The following is a 16,237-nucleotide window of genomic DNA, read 5'->3' as shown; positions in this document are numbered from 1 at the left end:
GGCACAGGGAGGTCAGGGCAGAGACTGAGGCCACATGCCACCCTCTCGGGGCCTGTGTGTGCCCTCGTGGGGCCAGGGCATGTGGGGCAGGAGGATACCCAGGACAGTGGGCTTGGAGTCAGGCACCCAAGCAGCACGGTGGCAGCGCTGTGACCAGAGGAGGAGAAGCAGGAGGGGACAGCTTGGTCTGGGACATTTGGGGAACGGGGTAGCGTCTGAGACCTGGGGCAGGGAGGGTGGTGTCAGCCCGCAGGGCGGTGGGAGCGGGTTCCGGGAGGACCACAGGCGGGTCTCGTGTATTTGGGTAGAAAGGCGAACAGATGTGGTTTTCAGATCATGTTTAACATGAAAACTTTGTGCTGAGCTGTCTCCCTGCGTCAGTTGTCTGTCGCTGCTGAACCCGGGTCCCGAGACGTGGTGACGTGAAACGACAGCCTTCCCCACCTGGCAGCGCCTGTGGGTTGGGAGTGTGTACGGCCCCGCCAGGTGGCTCGGTGGCCCTTGCCGCACAGGCTGCCCACGGGCCGCTCTCGTCTCGAGGTTCAGCCGGGGCAGGACCGCATCCGGCCCAGTCGGCGGGGGTGCGCCTCGGTTCCCCACTGGCGGGTGCCAGAGGCTGCCCTCCGTCCCCAGCCGCGTGGGCCTCTCTGTCGCCTCAGTTTACTGGTGGCTGAGAAGGCAGGTGAGGAAGGTGGGGGGGAGAGGGAGCGTGCACGAGCGAGCCAATGAGAGAGAGAACAAACTGGAATGACAGTCCTCTGTGTGACCCTGTCCCCAGAGTGTCATCTCTCCTTTTGGCCGAGTCCCTTTCGTTAGAAGCGAATCGCCAGGGCCAGTTCACGGTCCCGGGGGCGGGGGGTGGGGGCCACGCAGCGGCTGTGCAGGAGGCAGCGGTCACTGGGGAGCGTGTCAGGAGCCGCCTGTACGAACCCTGCCAAACACCCTGCCGGACGGTCTGTCCTCACCGCCTGCCAAGGAAGCCGGAGCCATTGTCACTGCTTTGCCGTCCAGATAAGCAAAGGAGGGCTCAGAGAGGTGCAGTGACTCGCCCGAGGTCACACAGCTCAGACTCCAGCCTGAGTCCAGCCTCTAGGGTGCCCGCTGGTGTTCCCCGACTTCTCTCACACTCCAGCTCCAGCCTGGCCTCGGAGCTTAGCTGAAGACGCAGATTCCCGGCTGACCCCAGGCAGACTAAACCAGACATGGAGGGGCCTGGGAATCAGCATCGGGCAGGTTGCCCTGGGGGATCCCGATGCTCCCTGGAGTCTGAGAGCAGCTCCCGCATCCTAAGGACATGATAACACGGAGATGACGTGTCTCTCTCTCTCTCTCTCACACAGTGACAGGTTAGGCGTGGTCTTTGGCTCTTGAGGACAAAAACAGAGGCAGAGGTGTCCGATTTCAGGGATCACGGGAGAGGTGTGGCTTCATTAAAGGTCATAGCCACGTTGGGAGCCCTTCCAAGCAGAAGAAATTGAAAATTAAATGAGATGGTGTGCGGGAAGTGCTTAGCGCGGTGTCTGCATATGGGAAGCACTTTGATACTTGGGAGCGGTGGTTTTCATTCACGTTATTAATGAATGTTAATGATCATTAACTTGTTGGTATTATTAATTTCAGGGCAGTGAAAATGTGACTTACCCGACTTGGGTTTGGAGAAGAGATTTCGGGTCTTTCCCTTTGCTCCAGTTGAGTGGTTTAGAAAACAGATCTTATTTTGGGACTGGTGTTGGCAGGTGTTCGTGGGGGAAACGGCAGTAAACGATACATGGGTCGGTCTGGGTCCCCACTCAGGACTCTGGGTTCTGGGTTGTCCCCGGGTCTGTCCTTGTGCAGGATGCCGCTCGACATCGTGGCCATCCGCGAGGTCCCTGCAGACCCTGGGCGACCCCGGAGGCAGGCCGGAGGCCGGGGTAACGGGGCAGAGGGCCTGACGAGCTGTTCTGTTTCTTGCAGATCAGGAGCGACACTTCACAGATCTTGGAGGAAAACATCCCACTCCTTAAGGCCAAAGTGACAGAAATGCGTGGCATCTATGCCAAAGTGGACCAGCTAGAGGTGTGTCTGAGATGATGAGCTTTCTTTGTGAGACCTGTGGGCCTGTTCTGGTTCCTTCCTCCTCTCTTCCAAAGTGCTGATTGGGCCTCCAGAGCGTCGGGTGTTAGACCCAGTACAGGGGGTTGGTGGCAAAAGAGGGCGTACTTACACGGTATTGTAAAAGCTGTGACAAATATGAATTCATATAAAGTACCCCACTTAAAAGTCCAGGTATGGGGCGCCTGGGTGGCTCAGTTGGTTAAGTGTCCGACTTCAGCTCAGGTCATGATCTGACGGTTTGTGGGTTCAAGCCCTGCGTTGGGCTTTCGCTGCCCCTCCCCCACTCATTCTCTCTCTCTCTCTCTCTCTCTCTCTCTCTCAATAAATGAATAAACATTAAAAAAATTTAAAAATCAGACTTTTTGAAAAAGGTTTTTTAATTTATTTTGAGAGAGAGAGTGGGGGGGAGGGGTAGAGAAAGAGGGAGAGAGAGAGGATCCCAAGCACTGTCAGCACAGAGCCCCATATAGGGCTCGAACATACGAACCGTGAGATCGTGACCTGAGCCGAAGTTGGATGCTTAACCGACGGAGCCACCCAGGTGCCCCTAACAATCTGGCTTTTAAGCTGCTTTTGGAAATTCAAAAGCTTTGATAGCACTTAGCTCACATTTCTTTAAATACTTTAATCTCCAGGTTGTATTTTTCAAGGTATAAATACATGAAGTACACACATCTTTTTTTTTTTATGTTTATTTTTGAGAGAGAGAGAGAGAGAGAGAGAGAGACAGAGTGCAAGTGAGGGAGGGGCAGAGAGAGAGGGAGACCCAGAATCGGAAGCAGGCTCCAGGCTCCGAGCCGTCAGCACAGAGCCCGATGCGGGGCTTGAACTCACCAGCTGTGAGATCATGACCTGAGCCAAAGCCGGACGCTTAACAAACTGAGCCACCCAGGCGCCCCTGAAGTACACGCATCTTCCGTGTATAGTTCAGTGAATTTTTACACACATAAACCCCCATGTGAGGACGACCCAAATTGAGAAGGAGAACGTTTCTAAGCCCCGGGCTGTAATTTTGTAGAGCCGGGTGGCACCTGCCCCTCAGACAAGGCCCGTGTTCTCCAGCATACCGCAATCCCCACCACGCCCTACTGCCTCACTGCTGACTTCCCTCACCTGCCTTGTTCCCGTGTGAGCACCAGGCTAAGCGCATCGTAGCTCATTTTTCTCTTCGCAGCACGGTACCCTCACTGTCCCATTTCCCAGAGGAAGAGCATAAACTCCAAGAGGTAAGCAGCGTTCCCAGGGTCACACAGCTCATTCCCTGAAGCTGGGACCTCAGCCTGCGTCCCCTGGAGCCCAAGCTCTTACCCGTACCGGGGCCCTCAGCTTGGGATCCTGGCTCCTTACACAGCGAAAGCCCAGGAGGCTTGAGGGAGCTTGCAATTAAATAGCGGTCACCTGGTCGGAGGGGACGTGAGCCGCTCCGAGCCACGGAGGAAGGGAGCACGGCAGTCACCACTAGAGCTGGCAGAGTTAACATTCTTGTCAGCAGAGAATGAGGCAGGAATATAATTAAAACTTTGCCCTTGGAATCGCTGATTCATTTGAATTTTATTCCACACGTTTGACCGAGGAAAGAAAGAAAATGGGAAGGTTTGGAGCCCTGGCCCAGCTCTCAAGCCCAGCGCTTCCCTTAACAGTCAGCCCACTGAGACTTACTGAGGGCCTACTGTGTGCGCTGCGGGACTCTCACGGGGAGAAAGGCAGGTGCAGCCCGCGGCCGTGTTCCAGCAGGAGGGGCCCGGCCACAAAGCGCTCCCGCAGTGGTTCCCGGTGGCCACCATAACACATGCCCACAAACTTAGGGGCGTCAAGCGACATGGGTTTATATCTTACAGCTCCTGATGTTGCAAGTCCCAATGTGTCTTATAGGCTAAAAACTGAAGTGTTAGCGGGGCTGGTTCCTTCTGGAGGCTCTGGGGGGGCCTTTTCCACCTTCCAGAAGCTGCCCGCATTCCTTGGCTTGTGGCCTCTACCGCCTTCCAGTCTCTCTTACGCTCTGACCCTCCTGCTCCCCTCTGACAAGGACCCTGTAGTCCCCCGGGTCACCCGGCATCATCTCCCTGTCCTCAGTCCCATCTGCAGAGTCCTTCTTGCCCCTATAATATCTTCGCAGGTTCTGGGAATGAGGATGTGCCCTCTCTGGGGGCCGTTTTCCTGCTGACCACAGTGGCCGAGGGAAGGAGGCAGGTGCTCTGGAGGAAGGTGCTGCCCGAGGAGTGGAAAGAGCCCCTGGAGGAAGAATGGAAGGGGTGATGTTAGGTGGAGGGGGGATGGGCAGGGGGGACAGCTCGGGCAGAGGCTCAGAGGCAGGACGGAGTTGAGCTCGGGGGCAGGAGGGACATGGGGACGCTGGGAGGATCCCGGGATGGCCTGATGATGGGAACGTGACCAGAGTGGGGCTGGAGAAATCGGGCAGCAGGAGCCCTGTTGTCAGGATTTTGGCCTCTTCATCCCAAGCGATGGGGAGCCACTGATGAGACAGGATAGTCCCCACGGCAGGGTGTTGGTGCTGTTGACGCTTCGGGCCTGACGTTCTCTGTTGTGGGGCATCCTGTGACGTAGCAGCGTCCGGGTCTCCACCCACGAGATAGCATTCCCCCTCAACCCTGGCTCTAGAGTCCTACTGCCTGGGTTCGGATCCTGATGCTGTCTCTTTCCTTGTGTGACCCCCCCTGGCAAATTCCAAGTCTCTGCTCCCCTGTAAAATGGAGTGACAGTAGTGAGGTTCCTGAACCCAAATCTTTTTTTCTTTTCTTTCTTTTCTTTCTTTTTTTTTTTTTTTTTTTTTTTTAGCATTTTTAATTTATTTTTGGGAGGCAGAGAGACAGAGCATGAGCGGGACAGGAGCAGACAGAGAGGGAGACACAGAAGCCAAAGCAGGCTCCAAGCTCTGAGCTGTCAGTACAGAGCCCGACGTGGGGCTCGAACTCACAAGCAGTGAGATCATGACCTGAGCTGAAGTCTGCCGCTTAACCGACTGAGCCACCCAGCTGCCCCCTTGAACCCAAATCTTACCAGTATTTACTTGGCCAACATTACTTGAACGCTCGTTATGAGCTACCCTGAGATATGGGTATGAGCGTCCTGGTCCCCTGCTAGTGGCCTGTGGGGGTGCTGGGTGAGGACCTGGGCTGGATGAGATAGGTTGGCTGTGTCAGCACCTGCAAAGCAGGGGCCTGGCCAGACCTGTAAGAGAGACCCGCTTCCTGGGGGTCTCTTCACACGAAGGACTGAGAAATGAAGGAATAAGCCTGGTGGGGGGGTGGACAGCTTGTGCAGATGTCCCAAGGCTGCAAAGACCAAGGCCTTTCAGGCAGTTGTGGGTGGTATAGATAGAGCTCAAGGTTAGGGGTGGGCACAGACTGACCGTGTTGGGCCGAGTCGTGGAGTTTGGACCCCGTGGTGAGAACGACAGGACCCTTCAAAAGTGATTGCAAATACTATACTATTATTCCCTCCCCAACCCCGAGAAAATCCAAAAAGACTTTTTTGAAGCGTTCCATTCACAACCCATGGAACACCGAACACGTGCTAAGAACTGAGTGTATTTACATGGTTGTGCAATCATCACCACTACCTGATTCCAGGAAGTTTTCATCGTCCCCCGAAGAAACTCTGTAACCACCAGCAGCCACGCCCCAGCCCCTGGCGGCCACACATCCACTTTCTGGCTCTATGGATCTGCCTCTTCTGGATGTTTCACACTAATGGTATTATACAGCCTGTGGCTACAATGCCTGGCTTATTTCACTCAGGATGATGTTTCGGGGGTTCATCCAGGCCGTAATATGTGTCTGATCTTCATTCCTTTTTTTGGCTGAATAATATTCTAGTGTGTGGATGGACACGCCACATTTCGTCTATCCTTCATCGGTTGATGGGTACTTGGGTCATTTCCCCTTTTTGGCTCTTATGAATAATGCTGTGAACACGCACGTCTGCGTTTTTGTGTGAATCTGTATTTTCATTCCTCTCGGGTGGAAACCTAGGAGTGGAAATGCTAGGTCATACCAGAACTCTTTTGGGGAACTGCCAGACGTGTTCCAAAGTGACGTGACTACGGCATTTTACGCTCGCACCAGCGATTACTACGAGTTTTAGATGGAAATGGCACACTCGGATGCCGGCAGGATCCGGGGCTATACTGAGTGACCGGGTGCTACACGACCAACCCCAAGGCCCCCTCCCCCATTCCTTCCAACAGCTGCAGCTGAGAAGCACCCGTCCCCTTCAGTGGGCTAGGATCACCAGGCTGCCACAATCCCCACTCTGCCCTAGAGTCTCCCCAATGTTGAGGCTGAGTGGCATTTGCCTCGTATCAGCCTCCCCTGGGCTGTTGCTTTCCTTAGAGTAGAGGTATTTCTCTGTAACTGGGTCTCTGTTAAAAGGAGGAAACACTGAGCTAGTCCAGGGGGGTCTTGGACGAGAAGCCGGTGCGAAAATACATATTTCCCACTATGAAGTGTGTGCTTTAGGAGCTTATGAGAACCTGATGTGCATTGGACCGGGACAGGTAGATTCCAGAGCCATGTGGCCCCGGCCCCAGAACTGCCCCTTGGGTAGCTGTCACCCTCCAGAATCTGTTTCTTCCTCTGTAAGTTGGGAATATGTCTTCCCTCCTGGCAGTCATCGTGGGGCATTAGGCCAGCAGCTGGCACTAGGTCCCTGAGGTGCTCGGTGAAGCCCAGCACTGTTCTGCTGGCTGTTGCCACAGACTGAGGGGTGAGCGTATCCGGGACGGCTGCTCGCTGTCAGGGCCTCCCGGGGTGCCCAGGACCACCCTGCTCTCAGATCAGTGCCACCTGCCAGGAGGGGCTTGGGGACCACAGGGTGACCTCTCAGCGCAGCACTTGGGCCTTTCTTAGTTTTGGTAATAAAAACTAGCACACACAGGGCACCAGGGACTCGAAGTGCTTTCCTCGGGAGAAGGCGCTCCAGCCCACGGCCGCCCCGGAGGACAATCCCGTTATTCGTCCCACCCGACCGAGAAAGCAGGGGAGGCACAGAGAGGTGGGGTGATCTGCCCGCGGTCACACAGCTAGGGAGCGGCAGAGTGGGGGTTGCAGAAGTCTGCTCCTGAGTGCTCCCCAGAGCCAAATGTTGGCTCCTCTCTGCAGACAGTGCTCTGGTCTGAAGCGGGGACCTTTTGCCCGAAGCGACCATACACGTCAGTACTGACCAATATGTTTTAAAACAAAACAATGGGGCTTTCCTCTCTCCCCCCTCCCTCCCTCCCTCCTGCTAGTAAAAGTAGTATATTTTCACGTAGGGAAGATTACGTAGGGGGCGCCTGGGTGGCTCAGTCGGTTAAGCGTTCGACTTCAGCTCAGGTCATGATCTTGCAGTTCGTGGGTTCAAACCCCATGTCGGGCTCTGTGCTGACCAGCAAGCACCCTGGAGCCTGCTTCAGATTCTGTGTCTCCCTCCCTCTTTGCCCTTCCCCCACTCGTGCTCTGTCCCCCTCTCTCAAAAATAAATAGACATAAAAAATTTTTTTAATAAATAAAAAAAAAAGACTATGTACGAGTCCCCCCTATTCCCGAGACGCAGCCACCAGAGTGGTCACCATCCTGTCCCCCAGCCCCATCCGCTCTGGTGGCTGCATCTCTCCTGGTCTCCCCGAACCAGGTCTCTCCCGGGCTGCCCTTGGCTGGCATTTCTGACCTGCGAGCGTGCATTCCTCAGCTCCCCCCCCAGACTGGAGGGAACAGGGGGTGCATACAGTTGGAATCGGCTGGCGGACAGGGACTGCGGGGCCGTCTTCCGTGTTTTACAAGTAGCTGTGCCACCCAGGGAGGCCTCGGAGCCCAAGGGCCGGAGCCCTGGTCAGGGGAAGCTTCCTGGCCCCGTGGCCCCTTGTCTTCTGCCCCCCCCCCCCCCCCACATCTGACGTGGCTTATTCGGCCTTTCAGCTGCCAGAACCCTGGGGCCACAGTGGAGCAATGATGTGGTGTCTTTTTGCTACGGATGTGCCCATTCGTGCGTGGATTCTCAGGCACCTGCCGTCCAGGGGAACCCCGTGCAGCCCACCAGGTTCCGGTCTTGGCCTTGTGAACAACACTGACTCAGCACCTTTTCCTTCGGAACCTATGTTCTGGAGGCAGTGGACGAGAAGTTCGGAGGGCGAGGAGGGCTAAGGAGACAGGGAAAGCCGGAGTCTCCACGGTGATGGGGGCTGCGTTAGATTAGGCGGCCGGGGAAGGCCTCTCTCTGGAGGGGACTGTCAGTCCAGGCCCTGAAAGCTGGGCGACGTTCACCCCATCAAGAACAGAGAGCAGGGCCTGGCCTGGAGACAGCAGGTGGAACCCGAAGGAGGGGAGGCCAGTGTGAGGAGGAGAGGGCAGGGCCGGATGGTGGGCACCCTGTAGGCAGTGGGGGGCCATGAACTTCCTTCCAGTGGAGGGAGGCTCCCTCCTAGTCTCCTTCCTCTTCCTGGCGAGAGAAGATCTCTGCTAGCCTACTGCGGGAGCGGGAACGAGGGAGGCCCACAGAGGTGTGGCTCGTCTGATGTGGCTCTGGAGTCGCTTCCTTTGGTGGCCTTCGCCTTCTGTGCTCGCGACACGTGAACATGCCCGCGCACTCGAATACACGTGCGTATAAACACACAAGCTCACATGAGCACAGGCACACGAACACGCTTAAATACACGCACGCGTGAACACGCACACACGTGAGTGCGGGAACACCCGTGTGCTGGGTGAAGGGAAAGGTGAAGATACACCACAGGCTGCAGATGAGCAGGTTCGACGTGTCTGCGCCTGCACGGAATTTTTTTTTTTTTTTAATTGGGAATTATTGCTAACATGGGTAAAAACTCAAGGCTTTTCATAAAATCTGCAGTTTTTTTTTCTTTTCAAAATGATACCTGACGTTTATTGAGCTCAGTATGTGCTAAGTAAGCACTCACCTGCTTAGCAAGGTTGGTATTATTCGTATTCCATATAGTAATATCATCATTATTATCATTTACTAGATAAGGAAATTGAGGCTTGTAGAAAGTTGCATACAGCTTGTAAGGGGCAGAACTGGATTCTAATCCAGAGAGTCTGACCCAGGTTCTCTCTCTTTTTTTTTCTTTCTTTCTTTCTTTTTTTTTTTTTTTTTTTTTTGAAACTGGGTATTTTGCATCAAAGGCCTGGAGCAGAGCAGCCTCTGTGGGCCTGGACCCTGCATTCCGGATCACCCCAGTCTCCACGCAGCCCTCTTTACCTGCTTGTCACCTGTCTGCCCCTTAGCAAGCAGCCTCTGAGTTTGAGACTCTCTGATGTTCACTAACTATTAAAGTGAGTGTTTTGGCAATTTTTTTTTTAATGTTTATTTATTTTTGAGAGAGAGAGCACGAGCTGGAGAGGGACAGAGAGAGAGAGAGACACAGAATCCCAAGCAGGCTCCAGGCTCCGAGCTGTCAGCACAGAACCCGACGTGGGGCTCAAACTCACAAGCTGTGAGATCTTGACCTGAGCTGAAGTTGGACGCTTAACCGACTGAGCCACTCGGGTGCCCCCATTTTGGCAGTTTCTAAAAAAACCTGTTTTTAGGGGCACCTGGCGGTTCCAGTCAGTTAAGTGTCCAACTTTGGCTCAGGTTATGATCTCACAGCTCATGAGTTCCAGCCCCACATCGGGCTCTGTGCTGACAGCTCGGAGCCTGGAGCCTACTTGGGATTCTGTGCCTCCCTCTCTCTCTGCCCCTCCCGCCCTATGCTGTGTCTCTCTGTCTCTGTCTCTCTCTCTCTGTCAAAAATAAACATTAAAAAAATTTTTTTTTAGGGGCGCCTGGGTGGCTCAGTCAGTTGGGCGTCCGACTTTGGCTCAGGTCATGATCTCACGGTTCGTGGGTTCGAGCCCCGCGTTGAGCTCTATGCTGACAGCTCGGGGCCTGGAGCCTGCTTTGGATTCTGTGTCTCCCTCTCTCTCTGCCCCTCCCCCGCTCAAGCTCTGTCTCTCTCAAAAATAAATAAACATTAAAAATATCTTTAATAAAAGTTTTTTAAGGAGCAGAACTGAATTCTAATCTAAACCCTGTTTTTAATTAAGAAGGCTTTGCAGTCTGACGGATGTGCACCCGAGTCCCTTCTCCTCCACCCACTGGCTGTGTGACTTTGGTTAGGTGACCTAACCTCTCTGAACCTCGGTTTCCCTCCTCTGCAAAATAGAGGCTAAAACCAGGGTCCCTATGGGGAGAAGGTGAGAGGTCACAAGTAGAGGCCCCGCAAGGCCCCCCGTGGGGCCGTTACTGTTATCGTCAGGGTGTCTGAAGGTGCCCCCGCTGAGCAGGCCCTGCCTGGCATCCTCAGGAGCCCACAGGGCAGCGGTGATGGAGGGCCGGGTGTCTACGCAAACCGTGCTCCAGTCCGTGGCCAGTGTGGCATCCCCGTCTGTCTCTTCTCTCCACTAGGCCTTCGTCAAGATGGTTGGGCACCACGTCTCCTTCCTGGAGGCCCACGTGCTTCAGGCCGAGCGGGACCACGGGGCCTTCTCGCAGGCTCTGCGGAGGTGGCTGGGCTCCTCGGGGCTGCCCTCCTTCAGGAATGTGAGTATCTCCCCGCCTCCCGCCTCCTCCCAGACCCCAGAGAGGGGAGAGGGGCTCAGGAAGTGGGAGTTCAAAGGGCATGTCTCACTCACACAGACAGGAAACGGTGTCTGGCTGGCAGGCCCAGGTGGCTGGAGTGTCTCCGTCCCTCCCTGGGGCGCCTCTTCTCGCTCTGAGCTTGGAGCTTCAGTGCTGTGGCCACTTGCTTATTCACCCACCATTTATTTATTGAGCGCCTGCTGTTTGCTGAGCACTGTGGTCCATCTGGGGTTACCGAAGTGAGCAGGGACAGCCCCTTCCCTCCTGTCCTGTCCTTGCACACATAAGGACGTGCTCAGGGTGACATTCAGAATTCAGGGTGGGTCCTTCTGGAGGCACGAGTCGGCCTCAAGTCGACCAGAGGGGCCGGGGACGGTGGAGGTCTGGGGACGGAGGGCCAGCCTGCATGTGGCCCTTTGTGACTTACAGAGGCCTCTCCTCTCCACATCTCTGCTTTCCCGGAATCCTCCCTACGACCCCAAAGGAGGGATCATTGTATCCCTTTTGCTGATGGAAAAACTGAGGCCAGACTGATCCTGCAGTGGAGACCTTCAATGTTTAAAACACAGCCGTCTTCTCAACTTATCTGCTGGTCACCCGGTCCAGGGGACACGGGACAACGTCCGGAGACATTTTGGTTGTGACTAGATGTGAAGGGTGCTGTTGGCATCTGGTGATTAGGCACCAGGGATGCCGCTGAACACCCTACAGGGTGCAGGACAGCCCCGCTTCCCCCCACCCCCCCACCACGGCAGGAGATTCTCTAGTTTGAGAAACCCCACCTCTAGTTTGAGAACGCCCCGTGTTCGATAATTGCAGCGACGGTTTCTGCCAGGTCTGTTCGAAGTGCTTTGTGTGCTGGGTTATGTGGCATCTCATTCCCATGCCAGGCTTTGGAGGAGGGACCTTTATACCACCCCCATTCTACAGATGGGAAGGATGAGGCTCAGTGGGGTGAAGGGACTCGCCCAAGGCCACACGACCTGGTGTGACGAGGCTGGGGTGGACCCTGGTCGGCCCCTCTCTGAGGCCTCGGCCTTCACAGCTCAGCCAGCCACCCTGTCCTGCCCCCCCCAGGGGTTTCTCACTGTTCCTTGGGTCTGCCCGGGAATCCCCCCTCCCTCCCACGCCTCTGTCTGCTGCCTGCCTGCGTATTTCCACTGTGTTTACTGCGTGCCAGGCGCTGCACTGGGCATTTCGTACACGCTGATTCATTTACCTTTCCCAAACGTCGTGTGTGCCCTGGGCATCAGCGTTATTCCGATTCGATAGGGAGGGGGATGGAGACTTGGTAGGTTTCAGGGGTTGCGGTCTTATCGCCCACGGACAGAATGGAGCAGGTGAACTCGTTCTATTTGGCCAGGCAGTGTTATTTGAACAGTGTGCCTTGGGATGCGTGGCTGGGCTCCGCTGTCTAGTCCCTGCCAGGACCCCACTGCTCCGTCTTCTTTTACACCTGCCCGAGGCATGTGCTTCCACGTGAGTGACTTGCCCAAGGCCAGTAGCAGCTAGACAATGGCCTCACCTGTCTCATGGTCTAGGAACTCCTGTTGATCCTTCAGAGGCTAAGTTAATGCCACCTCTTCTCAGAAGCCCTCCAGGGTTGCCCCATCTCCAGAGAAATGCTATCTTTCTGCTTTCCAACAATGATGAAGTCAGGAGCTGTTTGTTTTTTGTTTTTGTTTTTGTTTTTTTGTCCTCTCCCTTGAGATATGATGACCGTTCCCGGGTAAACAGGAACCCCCAGTCGCCCCCAGGAACCTCCAGAGCACCCAGTGCTCTGCCCACTGAGGGCTTAGAAGCACATCGGGGGAGGAAGATCAGAGGACCGTGGCTGCCCCTGGCCCCCAGCAAGCATCCTAACAGTGGGACCTGTCGGGCCCTTGGTCTTTGCACTTTCCAGTCTTTCTCTGTGCTCTGCAGTTGTCCCCATGTGGTCGGCACTAGCGTCCCCATTTAGAGGCAGAGACCAGGTCTCAGAGATGGTGAGTCGAGCGTCTGAGTTCAGTGCTGGGGTTGGAGCTCAGGCCTGCAGGCCCCTGAAACTGGGGTTCCCCTGCCCCCTCCCGCAGCAGGATCCCACCTGGGTGTGGCTGGGCATGCCGGAACCTGCACCCTCTCATCTCTACCAGACTCGGGGGGGCCCCAGGCCTGCCTGTGGTGACCTGTTCCAGGAAGTGCATCCCAGCCAGCCGTGGTGAGTCATTCAGCAACCCAGCATATCAATCTTGGCCCCAGGAGGGCTTTGTCTGGGGCAGGTGGTGCAGGCGAGGGTGTGCACACGTGTGTGTATGTGCACCTGCACCCAGGGTGTGAGCTGGAGGAGTCCTTCTAGAATAATGGTCGTTGCAACTCACGCTGGAGCCCTGACTCGGTGGGCACCAGACATCCCGCCCTGTGAGGTGGTCGGGTCATCGCCCCTATTTTACAGATGAGGAAACTGAGGCACCAAAGAGTCGAATTGCTTGTTCACCCGGAAGGTGGTGAAGCTGGGATTCAGATCTGTGAGGCCTGGGCCCATTGGGTCGCCACTTGGCCCCGCGCCCTTTCTGTGCCCCGCTCTGCCGCTGGAACCTCCATCTGGGGGGTGGGGGTTCTCCTAGAGCGTCAGGATGGGTTCCCCCAAAGCCACTCAGCTGGGCTTAAGCCCGTTCCCCTCAGTGTCTGTCTCAGGTGCACACTTCCCTCAGTGAGCCTACAAGAGGCCTCCCTCCTCCCCAGTGTGAGGCCGCCCCCGCCAGCCCCCAATTCCATCTCCCGCCCTCACCCGCCCGCCTCACGACTCTGAGGGCCCCCGAGGGTCCCCGAGGGCCCCGTGGAGTGAAGAGTGGGGCAGAGGTATTTGGGTCTCACTTGGCCCCGTGGAAATGCTGACAAGGGGTCCTTTCCCTGTGGGGTGAGCCTCCTACCCCTCCCCTGAAAGCCCAGCAGCCATCACTGCCCCCCATGACCCTTCCGGAGTCAAGGAGGGATGGCGGCCCCCCCCACAGGGCCCAGGAGGGAGGGCCCTCCGCTTTCAGCCTGGAGCTGGGCAGGGGCCTTTGGGGGTGTGTTTCCCACCCTTCCTGCCATTCCATTAGCTGGAGTGGGATTCCTGGGGAGGGCAGGGGGGCACGGAGAGAAAACCGGTCCTTGTTTTTATTAACTTGGCCAGCCCCACCTGCCCTCCGTCCTGCCCTCCTCCCTCTCTCTCCTTCCTCGGTTTGCGTGTGTCGGGGGAGGCCCGACGAGGGTGCAGGGCAGCCGGGCTGGGGTCTCCCAGCACGCCGGGAGCAGGGCCAGGAAACAGTCCCCCCACCCCTGTGCCCAGCACCAGGGGCCTAGACCTGCCCCCTGCCCGTGTGACTTGTTGCTGGCTCGGCCGGGGCTGGCTGAGGGCGCCCGGGCGTGCCAGCCTGCGGGTACCACCTCCATCATGAGCCCCTGAACCCCAGGCCTTTTACCTCTGACCCAAGCTGCCGGGGGTGGGGGGGGCAGGCAGTCCGTCCACAGACTGAGGGGAGGGCTGACTGGTGCCCCGGGCCTTCCGTGCCCCGGTACAAAAACGTACACGGTCCGTGCTCCGATTTTAATGCTAATGCACGTGTTTCTATGGTCCACGGTCCTTCTCTTCATCCTGCGCTACGTGAACGTTTTCCATTAGACCTTTACGTGGATTCTTACAATGTTCCAAGATTCTGCCTTGTGGATTTGAAGCGAGCATCGCGCCTCTCTTCCCCTGTAGCTAAGCCCCATCTCTGGCATCTTTTGGCCGCGTGTCCGTGGGCGAGTCGCTGTAAGCCCCGGGCCGCTCAGCTGCTGGTTCACGGACACGGGCGTGATCACAAAAGCTCTGCTCGCTGGGAAACTGGTTTGGGTTTGATGCAAAGGGACGAGGGCCTCCACCGAAGCAGTGAGAATGGAAAGGACGAGGAAGACTGTCCGAAGGAGGGTTCTGTGGGCATTGGCGGATCTGCAAAGCCAGCGCTGCCTATAAATAATGGAGCGATTCAGGACAGACCGCCTCCTCATCCAGGGGGGCGCAGGTATCGTGGGGATGGTGACACAGAGCCGGCCCTGCAGCGGCGTGCACCATTCTCCACCTCCCCACGCCGCGCAAGGCCGGAGTGCTGCTTTTAGCCCCATTGTACAGGCGAGCAAACTAAGGCACAGAGAGGGTAAGTAACTTACCCAAGGTTACACAGCTGGGCATCAGGATACGAGCCCACTTTCTTAACTCTGTCCCCTCTTGCCTTTAGAGAACACTGTGATCTCTTCCCCCAGCATGCTTGTGTCTAGGGGGAAGAGATCACAGTGACCAAATCCTAAGAAAATTCAGTATATAGTTGCCTCGAAAGGGGACCCGGCTTGCTCTGAGGGAGTCAAGGATGGCCTCTGAGGAAGGGCCATGTAGGCTGGGGCCTGGATGGGGAGTAAGTCAGTCTGAAGACAGGAGAAAGGGTGCTCCTGGCAGAAGGCACCGTGGGCCCAAAGACCTCGGAAGGGGCCACACGCAGTGCCGAGCAGCGGTCAGAAATGCGGTGTGGGTCGGCTGAATGGACAAAGCGGGGAGTTGGGGGACATGAGGTCAGGGCCAGATTAGACAGGGTCTCAGGCCACACAGAGGAGTTTAACATTATTCTGAGGGCAATGGGGAGCCATGGAAGGCTTCACAGCAGGGGAGTGTCATGGTAAGCCTGCTTCACTCGGAGAACTGCCAGGGCTCTCCTCTGCCCTGAGCGAGGGCTGGCATCCAGGGTCAGCACTGTCTTGTTGAGACCTGGATGTGAGAATTGAGTGGGGCGAAGGGTGCCCTCCAAGCTCTCGGCTTCAGTTGGTAGGGGGAGCGTCCTCAGCCTAGAAACGTCACGTGTGGTGCCCTGAGCGCCCCGATCTTTGCCTCCCCCACAATCAGAAGAGAGAACAGAGGCTCCAGGTGGGGGACCCAGGCCTCCTGGATGAGTGTCTGGGTTCCAGAGACCCCGCCCGAGGACGTGGCTGTCAGCCCAGGTCGGCACACAGGACCCTTCACATCCGGAGATCTTTCTCGGCGTGTGTGGAAATGGAAGCGTGGGGTAGAACTGGAGCCAGGGGGGGCTGGGGCCTCCGAAGGGCAAGGGAGACCATGTTGGGTGTCGCTGCTGTCCCCTTGGCCCAGGCCCGGTCGCACGGGGCCCAGTGGCCACCCCTGGTGTTCTGCTGACCGCACCGGGCCTCGCTCTTCTGCGCCTGTGCCCGGAGGCACAGAACCGCCTCACTCATTTGTTTGTTTGGTTTTCTGCCGAGCCGAAACATCTTGCTCACGAGGCATCATTCTGATTAAGCTTCCGATGGATAAGAGTGCGATGCTTTCCAAGGAAATCTCTTGGGCTAATGGCAGGACCGCTTGGGGCCTGACGCCCACACAGAGCCAGGCTGACCGGTTAGATTGCGGCCTGGCCCGGCCTAGCCTGCCCGGCCCACCTCTTCACCCGACAGATGCCCGCCGGGCAAGCCAGTAGTGTAAAGGAGCGTGTCTGCCGGGTGTGGGCCAGTAAGGAAGGGTGGGAAGGGAGGCACATGGCAGAGCCCGGGCCTCCTCTAAAGC

General features: G+C 56.6%; 1 protein-coding gene across 3 annotated transcripts in view; it reads left to right on the top strand.

The window, feature by feature from the left end:
• Nucleotides 1–16,237, top strand: part of BCAS4 (breast carcinoma amplified sequence 4) — a 60,505-nt gene that overhangs the window by 23,009 nt on the left and 21,259 nt on the right. The window contains exons 3-5 of one of the 3 annotated variants that reach the window (XM_042980160.1): nucleotides 1,957–2,058; nucleotides 10,498–10,632; nucleotides 12,747–12,868. In XM_042980160.1, coding sequence (XP_042836094.1) covers nucleotides 1,957–2,058; nucleotides 10,498–10,632; nucleotides 12,747–12,868 — 359 coding nt within the window. Of the gene's footprint in view, nucleotides 1–1,956; nucleotides 2,059–10,497; nucleotides 10,633–12,743; nucleotides 12,869–16,237 lie in introns of all 3 variants that reach the window. The other 2 variants (XM_042980159.1, XM_042980158.1) reach the window with 2 other exon arrangements.

This window comes from Panthera tigris, chromosome A3 (genome assembly GCF_018350195.1).
Source record: "Panthera tigris isolate Pti1 chromosome A3, P.tigris_Pti1_mat1.1, whole genome shotgun sequence".
Lineage (NCBI taxonomy): Eukaryota > Metazoa > Chordata > Mammalia > Carnivora > Felidae > Panthera > Panthera tigris.
This window is presented reverse-complemented; position numbering and strand designations above follow the sequence as displayed.